Source organism: Alnus glutinosa, chromosome 1 (genome assembly GCF_958979055.1).
Source record: "Alnus glutinosa chromosome 1, dhAlnGlut1.1, whole genome shotgun sequence".
Lineage (NCBI taxonomy): Eukaryota > Viridiplantae > Streptophyta > Magnoliopsida > Fagales > Betulaceae > Alnus > Alnus glutinosa.
In genome coordinates this window covers 39,310,598-39,332,188 of record NC_084886.1, presented here as the reverse complement: position 1 = coordinate 39,332,188, position 21,591 = coordinate 39,310,598, and the positions used below count along the sequence as shown (strand labels likewise).

The following is a 21,591-nucleotide window of genomic DNA, read 5'->3' as shown; positions in this document are numbered from 1 at the left end:
TGCAAATTTATCTAGCAAGACTCCAACATTCAAGATGGCCTTGAAAGAAGAAGAACCAACTTTAATTCATGTGATACAAGCAACAGATGGGGGCGGCATAGCCTAGTGGCTTCTTGCAAACTCTTTATTTCACTAAGTATAGGCATGTGGGCTTATTTTTATGTTTCTATGGTTGTAGGGCTTTAGGCCTATTTGTTTTATTAAGTGGACTTCTTTTATTAGCTATAGAAGTGTAGTTTAGGATATTTTGGACTTGAAGATGTTCAGCCCATGTCTTTTAATTGACGTAGGCCTTAGTAGGGTTAGGGTTTCATGAAGAGGTTTTAAAAAGACTTGTAGCCGCATATGCTAGACAAGTTGATTGTGAATGAAGTTTTGTTCTTCATAGAAAACTTTTTCAGTTTTCTCTACTTGTTCTTGATTGAACTAAGAACTTATCAAAGGCAAACCCTTTGTGGCGTTCTCACCAAATCTAGGTTCTTGAAACAAGATTTCAACGGGTCTAGATTCTTTGGACTTGATTCTTGGCTTTCTTGGGTAGATTTCAATTTGTTTGTGGGTTCAAAAGGGATTTCATCCTGCGGGTTCACATCATATGTTCGGTGGGCTAGAATGAAGAGGAAGAAAACAAAAATAAGAATAGTCTATAGAAAAGGACAAAGGAATGTAGAAAAAGAAAAGAAAAGATCAATAAAGAAAAAGAATATTTAGTGTCAATTAAAGTTTTGTTTTAAAGCTTGTGATTTTATGAGTTTTAATAAGTACTAATATTTTAAGTTGTGTTTTAAAACTGACTTTTTAAGTGGCGTAAAAGATTTATAAAACACGTCGTTATAATGCCAAAGTAAAAAGCTACTATTTTACAAAAGCGCTATTACGCTGCCCTAATATTTTAAAGTATTTTAGATGTTATTGATACTAATGCCGTTATTCTGCCAGAATTTTATAAGAATAAAATAAAGTTAATAATTTGTTTTGACACATAAAACTCATTATTTATATTTGGTAAGCTATTATATTTATCTGTTATAAAAATAATATATATGTGTGTAATTAATTGATGAAAGAAAAGAAATAATAAGGAGGGGATACCTTAGTTTAAGTTTTAGGTTTCAAATCTCTAAATATTTCTCTAAACCTCTTTTTGCAATTTATTTAGGTAGAAGGTAGATAAAATATTGCTCAGAAGATACCAGGTAAGGGAAACACTACCTCAAAACCCCGGCAAAGTTTTAATAAAACTTTTTCAAAGAAAAAGTTGGGGATTTTCTAAATTCTTTCAACTCTTTTAATATTACTTGTCTTTTTATATCACCATTATAATAATACTCTTGTCATATGATGTGATTGTAATCTCATGTGATCATACTTCGTTTATATTTGATACATGTGAAATCATAGTTTCCAAAGTATGTGCACCATATGAATAAAGTTGATGATATCATAGTATATGTGTTACATGTACACCATATGAGCAAAGGATGGCATCATAGTATATGTTATGAATCATAGTTTTCAAAGGCATATGTTACATATGAGCAAAGGTTGATATCATAATACATGTTTCACGTGCACACAGTTTTACCCCCGCGGCACCATGTCATAGATATCCGGATTTCACAGTTTCATAGTTTCATAGGGTAGCATGGCAAACACACGGAAGCATGAAAGTATGTGCTACCAACCGAGGTGGCCTTCACCTAGGGATGTTCCCAACCCGGTACGGCTCTCCCCTGTGACGACAGGATGGGCTCATAGTCGTCTTTTGAGACGAGCCAAACGTGCGCCACTCATGGTTAATTAGCGGATATTGGACCAAGGGTGGATAAAACTTACACATTGAATTGTTGTACATTTGATCTAATTGCATTCTCTTTATCTGATTTTTATCTTGAATTCTATCCTGGTTTTAAGGGAGGTTAAAACTTACACGCTGCATAAATAATTCATGCACCATTCTACATTTGATATAATTGTTTGTCATTTACCTGTTTCTTTACTTGCTAAATTATTTGAATTCTATTTAGAATTCCTGAAAAGAAAATTACACTTTTGTTGTTGTGTTTTCCTTACTGAGTTGTCAAACTCACTCCTTTTTCCCCCCCAATCTTTTCAGATGACACTGTAGACTGGAGTCTTTTCTTTATGGATGGCATAGACCCCACCCCTAAGAGCAATAGATCGATAAAGACCAGTCTAACTTTTGTATTGTACATATTTATTTTGAATTCCTAGAAATATGATGTAATAATTAAAGAACCACTATATATATATATATATATATAGCCATGCGCTATTCCTGGAAAAATGTGTGCATGTTTTAAATTATAGAGATGATTTATAGCTCAAATTCGCGTTCCCCTTATATCCCAAAATGGGGGCGTGACATCTAGGTTTTGCGGAATGGTGAGTCGGCGACCATGGAGAGCTCAAAGCTTGATAGGCGTGGCTGTCGTCTGCGTTGAAGATTGAACTGGACCAGCTCAAGTCCAAGATCCAAACCCTTGTTTTCAAACCTTAGTGTTAGTGGCTTCTTTTTCAGTTTTTATTTTTGATTTCTACATATGTGTATTGTGTTTTCTGTTTGGTTGCTGAGAATCTGAGATGCTCAGAGGATTTTACACGAAAACCCGCCCCACTCAACCCGCACCCCCCGCCCCGCATCACCCCGCACCACACGGATTCTCTCATTTTTGTGCAGTTTACGGTTGGAAAATCATCAACCCGCAGGGGCGTGGGGCGGGGGCAAAAAGGGCAGAAATTCGCCCCGCCCCGTGCACACCCCTACCAAAGGGTAGCTCAATCGGCTGGGGACCACGCCTCATGAAGCAGAGGTCACTAGTTCGAATCCCCCCTCCCCCCTCTTGTGTGGACATGTCAAAAATATATATATATATATATATGACTAACGAACTCGACGCGAAAAAACCGGATTTGAGTTTGAGTCATAATCGGACCCGATTATGACCCGATTATAATAGTGTTTGGGTTGACCCGCTAACATGATTATAACTTGGTTTTAAAAAATAAAAATGGAAACTTCAAGAAGGAAAGTAGAAACATTGAAAGCTTGAAAGGCTGAAACGAACCCTAGAAGCAACTCTTGATTCAGCTCATAAGATCCAATTCATTTGGCTCAGATTCCAACCTGACCCAAGGGTTCTTTGGCCACCAGCTCGTTTCCACCTCGGTTCAAAATCAATTCAAACCCTTCCAGGGGGGTTCAAGACAAACTGGCATAGTTTCACTCCGGTTCAACTAGGTTCATGTTATTTGTTTATTTGTTTTTAGTCCTGGTTCAAGCTGGTTCAGTTTATGTTCATCCCAATTCAACCCAGTTTCAGTTCGATTAAACCCATTTCAGGTAATTTTCATCGCATGTTGGTGCTTCATCTGATTATTTTTTCCACCACCATAAGTCGATTCAAGATTTACAAAATTCGATCTTAACGGATAATGTCTCTTTCTCTCTTCTCAATCGGTCTTCCTTAATCAGTGACTAAAGTTGTAGCCATCATCAGATCGAACACATATTTCACCATGGGAGCATCCTTATCATCTAAGTTCTAGGCCATAGTAACCATGTTTTCAACCCATTGAAGCTCAAAATTGGTGCAGGAGAAAATCAACATTAGTGTGGATTTATTTATACATGTGTCTTTTATTTTCCTTTTTCGTATTAAATTAGGAGCAAATTTTAGTCTATATAAGGGATAGACACTCAATGGAACAATTAGGTTATGAAGTATCAATTAAATATCAGTCTTTTAAAGTTATTTCTTTGTTTGCTTATTTGAGACAATTGGGGTCTTTCTCTTCCTTATTTCTTATTTTTTCTTTTTCTGAATTCATTTTTCAATCTTCAATTCTTAGTTTCTGCTGCTATCATACGTTGTCAGAATAATCTAAGTTCTACTACCCGTCAAAAATCAACTCTTGCTAAAGGACCAACGTCTAAAAAGCAGTCCCTCTCTATATGCAGTATTTTTTTCTCCTTCATGGTCGGTACACCTCATTCCTTTATTGCGGTTTCTACCAGCCATACCAGCCGCCCAAATACTCTCTCTCTCTCTCTCACACACACACACACACACACACACACACACACACACACATACACACACACAAAGCTCTAACATGGAGCACATGCCCTTTTCAGTGCAGTTCTCTCATATTTATCTGTGATCACAGTTCATCATCCTTTGTGCCAAACTCAACATTCGTTCCTTACCGTTGAATTTGAGGGAGTGTGTTGAATATCAAGTTTTTGCAAAGCAGAAGTCTACGTCAAAGGCAACTCCCAAGTCTACACCGACTCCAACTCTAACATAGAAGTTAGATGTAATATGGATTTAGATAATTGAATAAAAAGTTTCTTATGTTGTATCATAGTATATGTCAAATTATGATATCTTATTCTATAAATACATGTGAGGCCATGAATAATAGTAAGAACATCTCCAACAGAATAGCCAAATCTTCTATAATAGTCAAATTTGACTATTATCAGCATTTTTTTTTCTCCAACACAATAGCCACAATATAGTTTTTTCTTGTGGAATGAACAATGATTCACTATTCACACTATAAACATTTTTTTTCCTCTCTTTCTCTCCCTCTAACTTTTTGTTGCTCTCTTCCTCCACCCAAATAAAACAAAAAAACAGAGCTTCCACTCTAGAACACCACTGCCAAGCACACTCGCGTCACTCCGAACAAATCCTGCAAAAAAAAAAAAACCATAATCACACAAACCCATCTCATATTCAGCCAAGAAAAACACCAAAAACCCAAACAAAAGGGTTTAACTGATATGTAAGAAAATCACAAAAACCCCATACCTTTTTGGCCTCAAACGCATCAAAACAGATGTATTCACCATATTTAATCTTTGCCAAAAATAGCAGAGAAGCATGCAATAGCAATATTAGAACCTTAACTATCAAGGATGTTGGAGGATCATGCACTAATCAAAGTATGCGCAGCGGAATACCGTTCCTAGAAAAAATTTCTTCAAAATAAATAATGTTAGTTTAATTAAATTAACGTGTTCAGGGTGCTTACAATCGAAATTAGCCTCTCCTAGGCTACTAGGGCCAGTTGACTTTGGTTGATTTGCTCCTTGCATATTGAATGGTGAAGAACTTGTTCTTCGTGTTCTTGACTCAACCTCCAGATATTCTCTCTGATGATTGAATATGATTATGAGTGTGGACTCACAACTTGAAACAGTGAATTGGTTAATAATACTTCACTATAGCTCTCTATTTATAGACTTGCATTTACTCTTATGACAAGGTTAGGAAATAAACCAAATATGTAGTGGAGATAGCATAGGAGTCATAGGAGGAGTTGAAATCCTCCTCCTAGCTTCTAGGATGCACGGCCATGGGGAGTGAAACACTCCCTTTGTCCATGCATCATCCGACCAATGAGGAGATATTATCTGCTCAAAATTTCGGAACAATCCCATCTCAAGGTGAATCAGGATGAGCATGAAGAAGAAGAGCTAACATCCGCGATCTTCAGGAGGAGGATCGTCAGGAGGAGGATCATCAAGAAGACGATCACCAAGAAGATAACTTCACCATGATCACCTAGAACAAGGGAATGCAGGAGATCTCATTAGAATTTTTGCAGAGCTGGAGAGAAGGTGCACGAATATGGAAATGGAAAGGAAGGACAAGAACAAGTCCATAGTGGTGGACAAGCTCTTATCGGGTATTGGCTCACCCTTCACCAAAAGGGTAGAAACTACCGACTACCCGAGAAGTTCAAAGTCCCTCAGATCATGAGTTACGCTGGAGACGAGGATCCTTTCAACCATTTGGAGAATTTTCGGGCTGATCTAGACCTTCACAGGATACCCAATGGAGTGGCATGCCGGGCCTTCCCTTGGACTCTCTCTGGGAATGCCCAGGATTGGTTCAGGAAGCTACCCCCCCCCCCCTAATTATGTTGACAAATTAAGGAATTGAGCAAGATATTTTGATGGAATTTTTGGCTTTTCGGACACGAAAGAATCCTTCATGGTACTTGTTAAGATTACACTAGCGCAGAAACAAAACTCTTAGGGAGTTTGTGGCTCGGTTCAATCGAGAGAAGATGGCGGTTGAAGATTCAACCGAGGAAATGGTTGTCCCTGCCCTCTGTTAGAGAATTTCACCTTAGGAGCCCCTGATGAAAAAATTGGCCCAAAAGCAACCGAATACCTTGCAAGGGCTAATGGATAAAGTAGAGGAATTCATCAATTAGGAAGAGACACTGAAGGCTATGGCCAGTTCAAGGCTGTCTTTAAGATCCCCAGAAAGAAAAAGGAAAGAGATCAGGAAGGCTGATGGGGAAGAGCAGAGGCCGGTAAAGAAATTCAAAGATTATAACTTTACACCTCTGAATGCTGAGATATCAGAAGTCCTAATGGAGATTAAGAGAGATCCGGAGTTTCACAAGCAACAAAAGATACCGGGTAATCCTACTTAAAAAAAAAGAGGGAAAATATTGTGATTTCCATGAACAAACAGGCCATTACACCAAGGGGTGCCTAACCCTGAGGTTGTTAATTGAGGAGCTCATAAAAAATGGCAAGTTGGTTCGGTTTTTGGAAGAGCAGAGGAATTAGCTAGGAAACAATAGGCCCCAGAATCTTTGAGACGAGGAGCCCAAGGATTATTATCCCTGAGACCGTCCACAACTAAATGAAAGGGATAAAGAGAATGATCCCCGGGAAGATATTGAAAGAAGGGAAGCCCAAGGAAGCAGGAGTCCATGACGTAGAGGCTGAGGCAACAGAAGATTATAGTTGAGATCAGGTAGACTGTTTGGAGTCTCGGGCAAGACTCTTATTTTTCGTAGTTATATTTCAAAGAACTATGTTATCATTTCAATTATAACAAAGACAAAAGATTCCCCAGATTTTGGGGATACGTATATTCATAATAAAATACTAGAGCTGATTTAAGCATTGGAGCGTTCTTGGTCCGAAGATTAGGAACCCGTTGATGTCACTTCTTTTACAGGAAGGAGACCAGAGCCTAGCTCGAAGGATGGGAGAAAACCCTAAGGCAAATCCAAAGAGACAACCCTGTAGAGAAAACAAGCATGGGAGACAACCTTGTAAAGAAAACAAGCATAGGAGAAAACCCTAAGGCAAATCCAAGGAGACAACCCTGCAAAGAAAATAAGCATAGCAGAAAATCTTAAGGCAAATCCAGGGAGACAACTTTGCAGAGCAAACAAAGATGGGAGAAAACCTTAAGGCAAATTCAGGGAGACAACCCTTCAGAGAAAACAAGGAATGGGGACAGCCCTCGGTTATCAGGTAAACCCCAGTTTTTCAAGTTAGCAAGTTTTCAGCAAGCAGGACTCCCGGGTATTTCTATCTTGGGAGATAGGGAGATAACCCTAAAGGAAAAACAAGAAGTAATGGGGGGTCAGATTTAACCCTCAATTTCATAGGTTTTCAGTAGGCATGAGCCATCCTCGGAAGTAGGGAGAAAACCCTAAGGAGAAACAAGAAGGCATGGAGGGTGGAATTTGACCCTCTGGTTTGCAGGTTTCTTGAAATTTCAAGGGCATCATACAAAGGAGCCAAAGCTCGGGTTTCCTGAGACATAGAATTCTCATTATTCGAGCACGTATTAGATAAAGAAATTGGGGGTTAACTATTGGGAATAATTTCACTCAGACCGGCCCATCAAAAGAATCATGGGCTTTTGGTCAGTACCGGCTTGATGAAGAGATAACAAGACTCTTGGGAAGTCCTACTCCGATAGATAGACATGAAGCAGCCAAGACAGCAACACTCCCGAAAAGTCCTGTCCCGAGAGTGAGAACTAAATAGCTATTCCCTAGAATACGCGGCAGAAAGTACATCCGGATTGAGTCCCGGGAACACAGACATCCCGGGACTGAGAGTCAACTTAGTCAGCCAAGGCCCGGGATAAGAATGTCATGGGAACTCAATTAAGAAAGGTGTCACGATTTAGATCTTTTGGGATCGCATTTAGTTCTGGGAAATCCATGATTGAAACTAATCATGAATTTGTCGCCAAAGATCTCGCTTAGAGATTGATAAGGAAATAATCCTGAGATTGGAGGATAGAGGAGTCCGAGTCTAAATCAGACTCTGACAACGCTCCTAGGCCAAAGAACACAAAATCCTAGCAGCAAGGGTGCTCAACATCCAGCCTATAAATTGCCCATACCCTAGGTATAAATGACAGACTGAATTCTTGAGGCAGAAGATATATTTTTCTTTCAAAAACTAATTTAAGCATCGGAGTGAGACCTTCGGAAGAGTCTCTTAAATTTAATTGTTTTGCAGATTCTTGGGGAGCGTGAAGAACCTAGAAGAACATGTTTATACCGTACCGAAAATTGTCTTAACAGAAAACATGGTGAGTTGGGAGGTCAAGCCCCCCAAACTACCATGTAGCCCCGTCCTAAGCGAGGGTAAGAGATAAAAAAAAGTAGAAAAAATCAGGAGAAGAAGGGATAAGTGACGGTGAGAAAAAAAGAAGAAGAAGTAATAAGGGAAAAATACAAAAAAGCCCCCAAACTACCATCGATTCTCCGGATGGCACCCCAAACTACCAAAGCTTGGATTTCGACCCCCCAAATTACCTGACACTTGTATTTTGGCCCCATTCGTCAGCTTCGGCCGTCTAACTGGACGGAAACCGAGTCACGTGCGAGTCACGTGACTCATTTTTCCAAAAAACCCGAGTTTACCCCTCTCCCCACGAACTGAAATTCCGAACGTTCTCTGTTGTCTTGTCTTTTTTCCCAATATTTTTGCAATACAGGAGAGTAGAGGAGAGGAGGTCGCACGGGTTAGGGCTCAGATACATCGCAGGTCCCAGATCGAACTTACGGTAGCAGCTAGTGATCGAACTCGGCTTTCGGCGGATCTCGTCATTCCAGCATTCGTTTTCTCCACCGCCGACAAAGCCAGACGAGCTCGGCTTACCAGCATCCGGTTGCTCCTCCGCTGACAAATCCAGCAACCGTATTTGCCCCAGATCCACAGTAAGCCATTCAATCTTGTTTTTGTTCTGGAAAAGTGGGTTTAACCGAATGAAATTTTGAGCAAACCATGTGCTTAGTGGGTGCTTGATGAAATGCCTAAATGGTTTATTTATTTTTTTTTTTTGTTGGCTTGAATTTATGTGCTTGAAAATGAAGGGGTAGTTAACCGAAATTTAGAGCAAACCATGTGCTGTGCATAATGGGTATTTGATGAAATGCCTAAATGGTATATTTTGCAATTTTTTTTTTTTTTTTTTGCTTGAATTTGTGAACTACCGAGTTGGTATATTTAGGCTTTGTGGTATATAAGTTACCTAGAAAAATATGCTATCATTGGTCATTGCCAATTACTGGGTTTGTGAATATTTCACTTATTTGAGGACTTTAGACCATTTCTGTGATTAAGCTTCAGTACCTAATGTTTCTTGTTGTGATAATTCAGTTAGATTGATTGTCATATGCTTTCTAATGTAGGTACGCGTAAATGTCTATAACGAGTGACTTATCAAATGGTCCGCCATTATGTAAATGTGGAGTACCTGCATGAGTGAGGTACTCTTGGACCTCGTCCAATCCCAGCAGGAAGTGGTATGGATGTATTAACTATAAGGTAATTTCTTTCTGAAAGTAGCTTTGTGTTATATTTCATCGTTAGTAGTTTATGGCATTTTTTGATTTTTTAATGCAGAAAGCCAGCGATTGTGATTATTTTGTTTGGGCTGATAATAAAATGACCGCATACGAGGAGGGATTAAGGAAATATTTGAGAGGAATGGAGGAGAGAAGGCTTGCTAAGAAGGACAGAGTCGATGATTTGATTGATAAAAAATGCAAGGAACATGCCAATAAACTACGTCGAGAGTTAGGGTTGGGCCAGAATAATGGCCAAAATAACGGGAAGATGTTTAGTGCTGCGTTGTTAGTTGGCATTTTGGTGTTAGACTTTTATTTTATTAATTATAGCGGACCTAGAAGTACTAAGTTGATGTTAAACTGACAGTTGTGAAAAAAGTTCAATTGTATGTTTTCATTTTGGATGTTATGCATGTATAATTTTGGATGCCTACTCGTTTTGAATGTTAGGTATGTTTCTTTGTCATGGTGTTATTAATGAGATTGAGCATTGTGTACTTTATTTGAGAATCTTGAGCATGGTGTTATTAATTAATTTTTCTGATTTTGGTTGAACAAAAACTTGATCAATTCACAATTTCAACATAATTAATTGGATGGTATAAGGGTACATACAATTTAACCACGTGACATATGCCAGTAGGGAAGGAGCAATTGCATATTAGAGAATTGTTGTACAATGGCCTCAAACCCGATTTTGGTGTTTCCCCACTTGAGTACCTATTTCACCAAGGGCTTCCACTGCATTTATAAACCAACCTCATCAATTTTTTCCCCATTAAATTTGCCTTAAAATGCTCAATAACTTCATTTCTATTAAAACAAAAACTCAATCATAGACTCTTTTCCAATATTCTGCCCACATCCTAATTCGAATAACTGTTACTTGCCCACCTTCATACCACAAATTAGCCTTAATCATCCACTCAAAAAGTTCAATATTGACCAAAAATCCACTTTCACAATTAATAATGTGTAATGTGTACACAACACTTGCTCAACGAAAAGTGCTCAATATCTATCTATCTTTAATCCATTACAACCCACCATAACAATCACCCAAGTCATAAAAACAATACCTGCTTGTCAAAGAGTTACTTACATCCAAACATTTAGGCATCATCCAAATCATCAAAACAACACCTACAACACCTACTTTTTCATCAAATTAGGTTCAAATACATCCATCATCTAAGTCATCAACACAATTACATAATTATACATGTTTGTCTAATCAATTACATCCAAACATATCCTTCACATGTATCATCAAAACAGCACTTGCTTATCATCAAAACATTTCTACAATAACACATCCAAACACATCCATAAATTGTTTATCACCAACAAAACCACCCTAATATTTTTGCCATTCCGGCTTCTTCCTCTTTCTTTGATTGGCCTCAAGTACGCCAATTGCCTTCTCCACTGTTGGAACAATCTTTCGACCTCTAGTAATAGGCTTTGATGAAGACCCTATTGGCTGAGAAAATCCTCCTGGCTGAGAAGACCCTGTTGGCTGAGTAGACCCTCCTGGCTGAGAGTTCCCTGATGGTGTAGGGGGTCCATACAATCTGACAGTGTTGACAGTACCTTGAAACTGTAAATTTAAATTAAATCAGAAATGTGAGTTAAAAATTTAAATAAAATTCAAAACTTAGAGAACGAGTGTTTTGATTGCGCACAATAGTTGTTGGCTGTGACTGTGATGGTGTAGGGGGTCCATATAATCTAACTGTGTTGACATTACCATGAGACTGCAAAATGTTGTTAATTAGGTTATACCAAAACTGTCATAAAAAAACAACAAATATAAAAGAATGGTGGATTGAGGGCTTACAAAAGCATTAGTCTGAGGCTAAGGCTGTGATTGAGAATGCGGCTGTACTGACGAGGGTCATACATCCTTACTATGTTCATAGTTCCTTGAGACTGTAGAGACACAGTAATTAGTGTTGAACATAATGCAATATAAAAGTAAAAGTTCTATTATAGAAGAGTGCTCACAATAACATTGGCATGGGTCCGAGGCTGTGACTGTGAATGCGGTCCATACCCCCGGACCGTGTTGACGGTACTTGGAAACTGTCAAGACAATAAGTTAACAATAAGTTTGGGTGGGGTTAACAATAAATAAACACGTAAATTATGGGTGTTGCCAGTACTCACCAAAGCATTGGTATGAGGCGAAGGCAGCGGCTGATGCTGGGGCAAAGGCTGAGACCGACACTGAGACTGAGGCAGAGTATGTGGCTGTGGTTGTGGCTGTGGCTGTGGCTGTGGCTGTGACTGACCGATTCCTCTACCTCTACCTCTACCCCTACCCCTACCCCTACCCCTACCCCTTCCTCTAGACGATGCAACAGTGGTTTGTGGGGTGTGATGGACAATTGAGGGCTGCAAAATGTAATGTAAATGATAGAAAAGTTATGACATGAAAAAGTTATGACATGAAAAAGTTATCAGTTCAGAATCAACTGTAGAATGGGGATTCGGTTCAGTAGATTGCACCTACCACATTAAAAAAACAAATGTCAACATTATGATTAAGCATCTCATTGAATACCAAGAAATAAACCCTAAAACTGTCAAAGGAATTTACCTCACTCCTACGAGGTCCTCTATAATCAACTGCTTCTATTCTTATGCGGGGACATGTTCTTAGGTTGTGTCCAGTACCCCTACATCTGGAACATCTCATAGTAACCCCACCCTTCCTTATCCTGTATTGATTTTTGGGCTCCTATAGTCCTCTGGTCCTCACTACTCTCGGCCTTCCAGGTTGTATTCTAACCACTGATGGGTCTACATGCACACCATTTGTCTTAGTCCACTGTTCTTCACTAGGCATGGGATACACGACATGTTCATATGCCTTTTTCAGCATATCCACAATATACCAATTAGAAACATAATCAACAGGTTCTGCTCTATCTTTCCATATTGCACATATTGCGTGTGCACATGGGATTCCTGTCATGTCCCATTGTCTACACCCACATGTTCTTCTAACCAAGTTAACCACATGTTGTTTCTGCTTGTCTGTCACTTCAAAAAACCCATCCCCAGCATACACGCCATTGTAATGAGAAGCATCTTGTGAGAGTTCATCTAACCGTTCCAAAATTTTTGGACAAATCCTGCCATCCATTTTTTTGATGCCTTCCCGCTTCTTTTGGTATCTCTTCATCAATTTTATTCTCAACATTTCCATCAACGATATTATTAGTAGATCACGTTGTTTCACAATCCAAGCATTGAAACATTCTGAGAGGTTGTTCACAACTAAATCGCACTTAGGGAAGGTACTGAACCAAGCCCTTGCCCACTTACTTGGGTCAATCTTGGACAGGTAATCATACGCATCCGGGCTTATCTCCTTTAGTTCGTCCATTTGTATAGACCACTCAGCCTCTGTGTAAGCGGCAGCCGCGCTCCAGAGCTTCTCCTTCAATGCCAAACCTCTGTGACCTACATCTCTGTAGTTTGCGTACAAATGTCTACAACAAATGCGATGCTCAGCACCGGGAGCCACCACTTCCAAACTCGGGACCAGACGCTGCTCAAAGTAAAATTAAAATGTCAGACATAACATTGATTGTATCATAAAAAAAGTAAAAAAAGAATTGACCAATTGATTAAAGGAATATGTATGTTACTTTACCTTCTGACGATCAGAAATAAATGTCCATCCCTCTCCCGGGGGGGGGGGGCGCCAAGATCCAATAGCAAAGTCTCTAAAAACCAAGTCCAACTGTCTTTGACTTCTGCTTCTACCACTGCAAAAGCCACTGGATACATCTAATTATTTGCATCCCTCGAAATGGCAACCAAAAGTTGGCCCTTATGCGGACCTTTCAAGAAGCACCCATCCAACCCAATGATGGGCCTACAACCAGCAAGAAAACCACTTTTCATGGCGGCTAAGGAGAAGTACAACCTTTGAAATTTTGCGGGCTTATCGGGTATTGGCCTCTCTATTTTCATCATTAGGCAACTGCCAATATTTGTTCTCCTGATTGTCTCACAAAAGTCCCACAACTTCTTGTACTGGTCGTTCACTTTGCCACGTAACTTGTCTTTTGCAAGTCTTCGAGCCCGATACAACCTATGCTCCTTCACATCTACACCCCATCTTCTTTCACTGTCTCTACCATTGCCTTTACAGGCATGTTGGGTTGTGCTCTGAACTTCTCAATCAACTTATCCGCAATCCAAGACGATTTCAAAATAGAATTACTGTGTTTCCTCCTACAATTGTGTACGGACTAAACTGATCGAGCTACAAAGGATTCCTCATCCTTGCACTTGCGCCCATAAATCCTATATTTGCAACGCGTATCCCTGCATACCACTATACATTTCGCAAGGTAATTCCTCCTAAACTTTAAATCCTTCCCCATGTTTACATTAGTCTCTCTAACTGCATTTCTGAAAACCTGGATTGACGAAAATTTTTGACCCACCACAAACTCTGTGTTACCCATGTCAGCCATTTGGAACTCAGAAGGCTCTGTCACATGTCTCCTCTGACTCTGGGAGGTCACCTCATACTCATCATCACTTCTGGGAGGAGATATAAGAATGTTACTGCGTGGCATGTCTGAGTTTGCATCTTCACCATAATCAGATCCACTGTTAGTATAGTCGACTCTTAACCTACCTTCGTCTTCATCACCTTCCTCTTCACCCTCATCACTTTCATCGCTCTCTTCGCCCCCCCCCCCCCCCTCCCCATAGTTGGCCCAGGAACATCATCATGAACATCATCATAATCCACAAACAGATCCGGTTCATTTACCTCTTCCCAATATGGATCGTCACGCTCGATCCTAGAATACCCTCTCTCATCATCATCATCATCATTGTCATTATCATTATCATCTTCATCATTACCCTCATCAATGTTAGGTATGGACCCACTAAATGAGTTGATGTACAACTCAACAATTGGTAGACCCAAGTGAGCTTGAACCATTTCATTTACATCAAAGTTCGATGTGATTAATTTCAACCCATTTCGAAGAGTACACCCCGGCAGTAAGTAATAAATCAAGTCCCCAGATTTGTACCCATATCTTTTAGCAATATCTTCTACAACTGAAAATGACACCCTATCATGTGGAATGGCATCCGTGTACACATCAACATCTCCCCCAACATATGAATTCATGAACCTCCTATCTATATAACCTCCATAACGCACCTCAAATACGAACTCTCGTGTAGCCATCATCATAACAAAACATAATAAACAAAGAAACAAGCAAATTGAATATCAAGTGAAAAGATGTGCACATGTGAGTGACAAGATATTTTTCAAACTGTTATAAATCAAACACATTGAGTTATTATAATTTTATTTATTATGATTTTTTTTCCTAAGTCTTTTTTCCTCTTTTCTGTTTTTTCCCATGTGTTCACTGTTTTGGTAAAAAAATTCAAATCAGGTATCCTGGACTAGATATGAGCCATTCAACCCAATTTCATAAAATACAAGCAAACTTATTTTAAGGAAACCAAGAGTGTGTGTACAGATTTTAAGGAACCAACAGTGTTCATAAAAACATGCTCCATTTTCAATCACAAGCCTATAACAACTGACCCATTATTTTCGCACTTACAAAAGTCAATTTTCAATCAAGGGGACATGAAAGTGTGGGCAAGGGGACAGTGGACAGTGGACAACTGACCCACAGCTGTCTCTTAGGGGACCACTAAACCCTCAAAACGATTTTCTTAATTCAATTGGGACCAAATAAAAAATGGGACCAGCTAAACAAATAAATCATATGTAAAAAGGGTCGGCTTCCAATATACAAACAAGAATCATAAAGTGTGGTAGGTCCAACAAGTCCAAATTTCAATCCTAGATTGCAATAAACAAACAAAATGCCCATCGTTTTCTATGAAATATAAATAAGGTGTCGACTGTCGGCATTTAGGTAGTGGGTACTTACATACAATATTCGGAAGAGATTTCGCGCACGAAACACCCGTCCACATACAATATTCGGAAGAGATTCGGCAAAGTCCCTTCGAGAATTGCTCGTCTCCTCCCCTCCGACAGTGTCGACCAACGTAGGAACGGCGTGAGCAGCTGCGTGAGCGGCGTGAGCAGCGTGAGAAATGAAGCAAACCCTAGGATTTGAGAATCTTGAATCCTATTTTTACAGAATGGCATAATCGTAATAAACCATATTTTTATTTCTGATTTTCTCGGTTAATGAGTTAAAGGACCGAAGGCCATTTTCGGAATTTCAGTCCGTGGGGAGAGGGGTAAACTCGGGTTTTTTGGAAAAATGAGTCACGTGACTCGCACGTGACTCGGTTTCCGTCCAGTTAGACGACCGAAGCTGACGGATAGGGCCAAAATACAAGTGTCAGGTAATTTGGGGGCCGGAATCCAAGCTTTGGTAGTTTGAGGTGCCATCTGGAGAATCGATGGTAGTTTGTGGGGCTTTTTTGTATTTTTCCCAAGTAATAATAGAAAAAGATTAGAAAGGTAATTTGTTTTAAAAAATTAAATAGTAGAATAGATAATAATTGAAATTTTTATCCGAAAGTAGTAAGCAAAATAAAATAATAAAACTTTTTGAGTTGATAAAGTAATTATTATTGTTGGAGATGGACCAGATGGTGTAAGGAGGATCCCCACCAAATAGTTCGTTCTAGTTATTTATAAGGGAACACGTAAAGACTAGATTTAATTTACTACTACTGGGAGATTGGGAGGGAGAGAGAGAGAGAGAGAGAGAGAGATATGGAGGGCATAGAGCACAGAACTGTGAACGTGAATGGCATAAACATGCATATTGCAGAGAAAGGCGAAGGCCCGGTGATTCTCTTCCTGCACGGTTTCCCGGAGCTCTGGTACTCGTGGCGGCACCAGATCTTAGCCCTGGCCTCTCTCGGCTACCGAGCCGTGGCTCCGGACCTCCGCGGCTACGGCGACACGGACGCGCCGGCTTCGCCCGCCAGCTATACGAGCCTCCACGTGGTTGGTGATCTCGTCGCGCTCCTCGACGCCATAGCCGCCGACCAGGACAAGGTCTTCGTGGTGGCTCACGACTGGGGTGCGATCATCGCCTGGTATCTCTGCCTGTACAGACCGGACAAGGTCAAGGCCTTGGTCAACCTCAGCGTGGCGTTTACCCTCAGGAACCCTAAACGGAAGCCCCTTGAGTCCCTGAGAGATTTTTATGGAGATGACTATTACATTTGCAGATTTCAGGTTCTTTTCCATTCAAGTTATAACAATTACTCGCCTTTTTCTCTATTTGTTAATACTCCAAACTCTGTTTTTAACACTATACAGGAGCCTGGAGAGATAGAAGCTGAGTTTGCCCAAATTGGTACTACAAGAGTTCTAAAGGAATTTCTAACATACCGCAATCCAGGTCCACTTTTTTTACCTAAAGGTAAAGGCTTTGGACATCCACCGGATGCACTAATCGACCTGCCCTCTTGGTTGTCGGAGGAAGACATTAATTATTATGCCACCAAATATGAGAAGACAGGCTTCACTGGGGCTGTGAACTACTATCGAGATTTGGACCTGTAAGTTTACCTTCAAAATTAGGCTGAATTTCCTGTCTAAATCCCCAGCCTCATAATCTTTTAGTCCGTTCACTGGGGCTTAATCTGGACGTGTTTGTGAACCAATTCAACTGTGGGGTTTACACTAAACTAATCCAAGTCTAATTTCAAGTCTAATTTTATCAACAAACACCTTTAATTTGTCTTCTCTGGTGTTTGATAATCAGATGCTTTTCACACATTTTGGTTTGGCATGCTTATTACTGATTTTTCCTTTTGCATTTTTGTTTCTTTTTATTGCAGAAATTGGGAACTCAACGCCCCATGGACTGGGACTCAAGTAAAAGTTCCGGTTAAGTTTATTGTGGGTGACCTTGACCTGACCTATAATGCTCCAGGCGCGAAGGAATACATACACAAGGGTGGGTTCAAGAAATATGTGCCATTTCTGCAGGAGGTCGTTGTGATGGAAGGAGTTGCACACTTTATCCACGAGGAACGCCCTGATGAGATCAACAAACACATTTATGACTTCATTCAGAAATTCTGAGAGTGTTTTGACCCCTTGAAGTTGTCTATTGGCTTCTTGTTTTCTCCTCTCCTGGCTGCTTGTGTGGCTGCAGTCATTGCTTTTGCGTGTGATTCTGTGTGTTATATGCCCCTATTAAGGGGTTGCTTTGCTTTAGATTGACGCGGTTGGTGAACTTATCCCCTTTGTTACTGTGCATATCAAAGACAATAACCTTCTTAAGAAATTGACGCACTCTTCTATGTATATGAATTGGTTATTGTCAAATGAGAAAAGACTCCTTCACTACAGCTGTTGTGCAAGGCTCCTAAACACATGGGTGGGATCCGTGTGGTGGGCTGCACAACAATTGTTTACCAATCAGTCCTCTTGTCAAATATTTTCCAACCCATACTAGTGGTGGTGATTGTCTTCATGCTTGCCCCTTTTAACAATTTTCTTCTGGCATATCTGTTGCAAATTTCCCAGCTTTTGCCGTTTGCAGACATTGAAGTACTAAACGCCAGGAGGTTGGTTATGCCAGCAGATATCATTTTTTTTTTTAAGAAAAAAAAAAAAGCTAAAGAAAACTAATCTATGAAACAAAGAAAGTGGAGGAATCTTTTCCATAAGAGGAAAAGATGTTGAAAAAGATAAGAGAATGAGAATACAATCAGAGTGACATCTGGTTGTCACTTTGGTTTACATGACTAATTTTTTAGTTAGTTGATGGGGGAATGAGGGAGAGCATGGTAGAGACTATGGATGATATTCGTCAATCAGTGGTGATGTCAGGATTCAACCTCACACTTACAAACACACTATATTGCAAACGATTCGTGCACTTGTGAATACTTTAAAACTCAGAATAGTTGTGGATGTTCCCAAGCTTTAGGAGATAAGATTGTATTTTTTGTCCATGCTAAGAAATATTCCAAAGCTAGCTTGTTGATTGTCGTTGAAATAATAAGAGTATATGGGAGAAGGCCATCATGATATGCTTTATTTCTAGTGAACCAAAGAAAGTCACAAGCAACTGCTGCAAAAATTTGGAATTGATGTATCTCTATTTGTGGAAGTAATGTTCTGGATGTAATATAATGTGCAGCCAATCTGTCATATATCTATAGTCCAAAAAGAGTGACGCCAGTGCACATGCGCAATTAGACAAGTGAAAAATAAATGAGATAGGTAGACTTGAATTGATGAAGGAATAAAACAAGCACAAGCAGAGATAAAAGGGAGAGTGGCCTTTATACTATTCTAAATCCAAGAGCCAGGGGTCAGATAAGAGGATAAGAAATTTCCATACCTGATATACTTTTGTTGAAAAAGTAAAACCCATATGCTATTGTGATCAGAAAGAAGTTGCCAACCAAGTTTAGAAATCAAAGATAAATTCACATCCTGCATTTGTCTAAAACCAAGACCAACTTGATTTTTTGGTGAACAAAGGGATCTCTAAGATGTAAGGGTGAGATTGCGGGCTTTATCTTTAGGGAAACCTCACCAAAATATTTTGAAAATCCTATCCAATTTTTTACAAAGACCATCCGGGAAAAGGAATGAACTCATGTAATAGGAAGGGATGGCCAAAACTATTGATTTAATAAGGGTTGTTTTGCCATCCTGAGATCGATAAGGTTTTTGAGCGCCAACCTTTAATATTACCATTTATCTTATCTATGATATTAGAAAAAAGCAGCAGTCTTGGATCTATTAAATAGAATAGAGAGACCTAAATGTCTAGCCGTGACTGGTGTTAATTGGTAAGGTAGGATATTTCTAATAGTTGAGATGGTAGAAGTAGCAGTATTTTTACTAAACAAAATAGTAGATTTATCAGCATGAACACTGTGTCCAGCCCAAGAAGAATATTTATGAAGACAATCCTTTAATAATATGGGCTTCAATAGAGGTGGTAGCGGTAAAAATAATAAGATCATCAGCAAATAAAAAATGATTTAAAGGTGCACAAGATCAAGCTATCTTAAAACCACGAAGATGCTAATGGAAAATGCCAGCAGTTATCTTTTGATCTGCTTTGACAGGGCTAACTATGGGTGGCCGCTCGTATTCGAGTTGTATCGAAGTATATGTATAAGATTATATAGGTCAACTTTAATCTGACCTATTTAATTAAACAAGTTAAACCCTTCAACCATAACCCTCTAATTTTGTATTGAGTTCGTGTTGGGTTTGCGGGTCATGTCAAAAAATTGTTTGTCATTATGTTGCGTGTCGGGTCCGGGCGTCTTGTATAAACTTATATAGGTCAATTTTAATTCGGGCCATTTAATTAAACGAGTTAGATTTCTAACCCTAAATCTTATTTCGTCTCAAGTTCACGAGTCGTGTCAAAAATTAGGCTGACATGTTGGGGAGTGCATGCACAATCAGTATCAATTACAACAATTAAGGCCATCTCATTATCTTCATTCTTGTCTTAGAAAGGTTGATAACTGTGGACGAAGATATATTTACTTGGATTTAATTTAAACATCGTCAGCAAAAATAATTCAATGACATCATTTTAATACCAGAAACTAAAAATGTTCCGGCTCTATCAACCTTGGACAAAGCCAAGGATTTGTCCAAACAAGTTGGAAAAAACACCCATTCCCTCCTTCTTGTGATAGGCACGGCTGTATCAGATTTGGGTTTTTATTAGGGTATCCCACCCCTTTATTTTATTGTTTGTAACCTGCTCTTGATGAATGAAAGTGGTATTTACAAAAAAAAAAAAAAACTCTGCCGTTTCACGGCATAAAACGTCATTGAAATATTGCCAACACAAGGGGAATTATTGCAAAGTAAATTACATTGTGAAAAGTTCAAAGGTGATTGGACAGGGGTGGGCAAGAGGCATGATATAAAGATCTCCAGTAGAAAGGGTAAAGCATCTTAGCTATTAATTTCCTTTCACCGGTAACATGAGTTCAATTTGGACTAATGGCCAACATATAGATAACAAACTAGGGCCACATGTATGACTTTTAGCATAAGAAGCAATTAAAAGGAAGAATTTCACTTATAAGTATCTTAATCTTTCATTACTTTTGAAATAAGATCTAAAACTTTAAAAAGTATCAATTTAGGGTACTAATCTTTTATTATTATTATTATTATTATTTTTTTTTTTAATTTCAACCTTTCGTTAAATCTCGTCAAAATTTCGAAAATACTAATAATATTTTTAGGAAAAAAAGAAAAAAAAATTGCATGGATTTAGGTATCGGTAGGAATTTAATAGAATTTACAACAAATACTCATGCCTGAATGTTTGAAAAAAATTTATAATTTTTTTTTTTTAAACAAAAATAAAAAACATAGGGGTATTTTGAAAATTTTGATAGGATTTAACAGAAAATACTAATGGAGGGTTGAAATTGAAAAAAACTTAAAATATAGATACCCTAAATCGACACTTTTTAAAGTGTGGGTACCTTATTTCAAAAGTTATGAAAGATCAGGGTTATAAGTGAGTTTTCGACAAGTATGAATGCCATAAGTAGTTGCTAATCTTCCTTATAAGAGTTTTTTAATATCAATCAAGACCCCAATTTCATTCAAGAAAATATTTTTTTTTACAAATGATATTTAAGCGTTTTTTTGTAACGCCCAAGAATTTAAATATAGAATTCAGACATTTAAATCACTAAGAATAATAAAATAAAAACGCTCCACAAGTCGTAATATGTTAATCATGGTTTGACCCTATTGTCTTGAGTCAATTGAGTGTCAAATCTTGTCTTTAGAACTTGGAAAATTTCTAAGATAAAAAGCCCCCAACCAGATGTGCCATAGACCTTGTCCGAACAAAGCTAGAAGAAACTTGGGGAGCAGCGGTTGTTAGAGATTCTTTCTGGACCATTACTCGTTGT

At 38.9% G+C, this 21,591-nt stretch overlaps 1 protein-coding gene across 1 annotated transcript; it reads left to right on the top strand.

Annotated features, from left to right (window-relative positions):
* The first annotated feature begins 16,367 nt into the window (after positions 1–16,367).
* LOC133858886 (uncharacterized) lies at positions 16,368–18,088 on the top strand. Its single transcript, XM_062294338.1, has 3 exons — positions 16,368–16,894; positions 16,979–17,220; positions 17,503–18,088. Exons 1-3 carry the CDS (start codon positions 16,424–16,426, stop codon positions 17,747–17,749), a joined length of 960 nt encoding a protein of 319 aa, XP_062150322.1. The 5' UTR covers positions 16,368–16,423; the 3' UTR covers positions 17,750–18,088.
* The last annotated feature ends 3,503 nt before the right edge of the window (positions 18,089–21,591 follow it).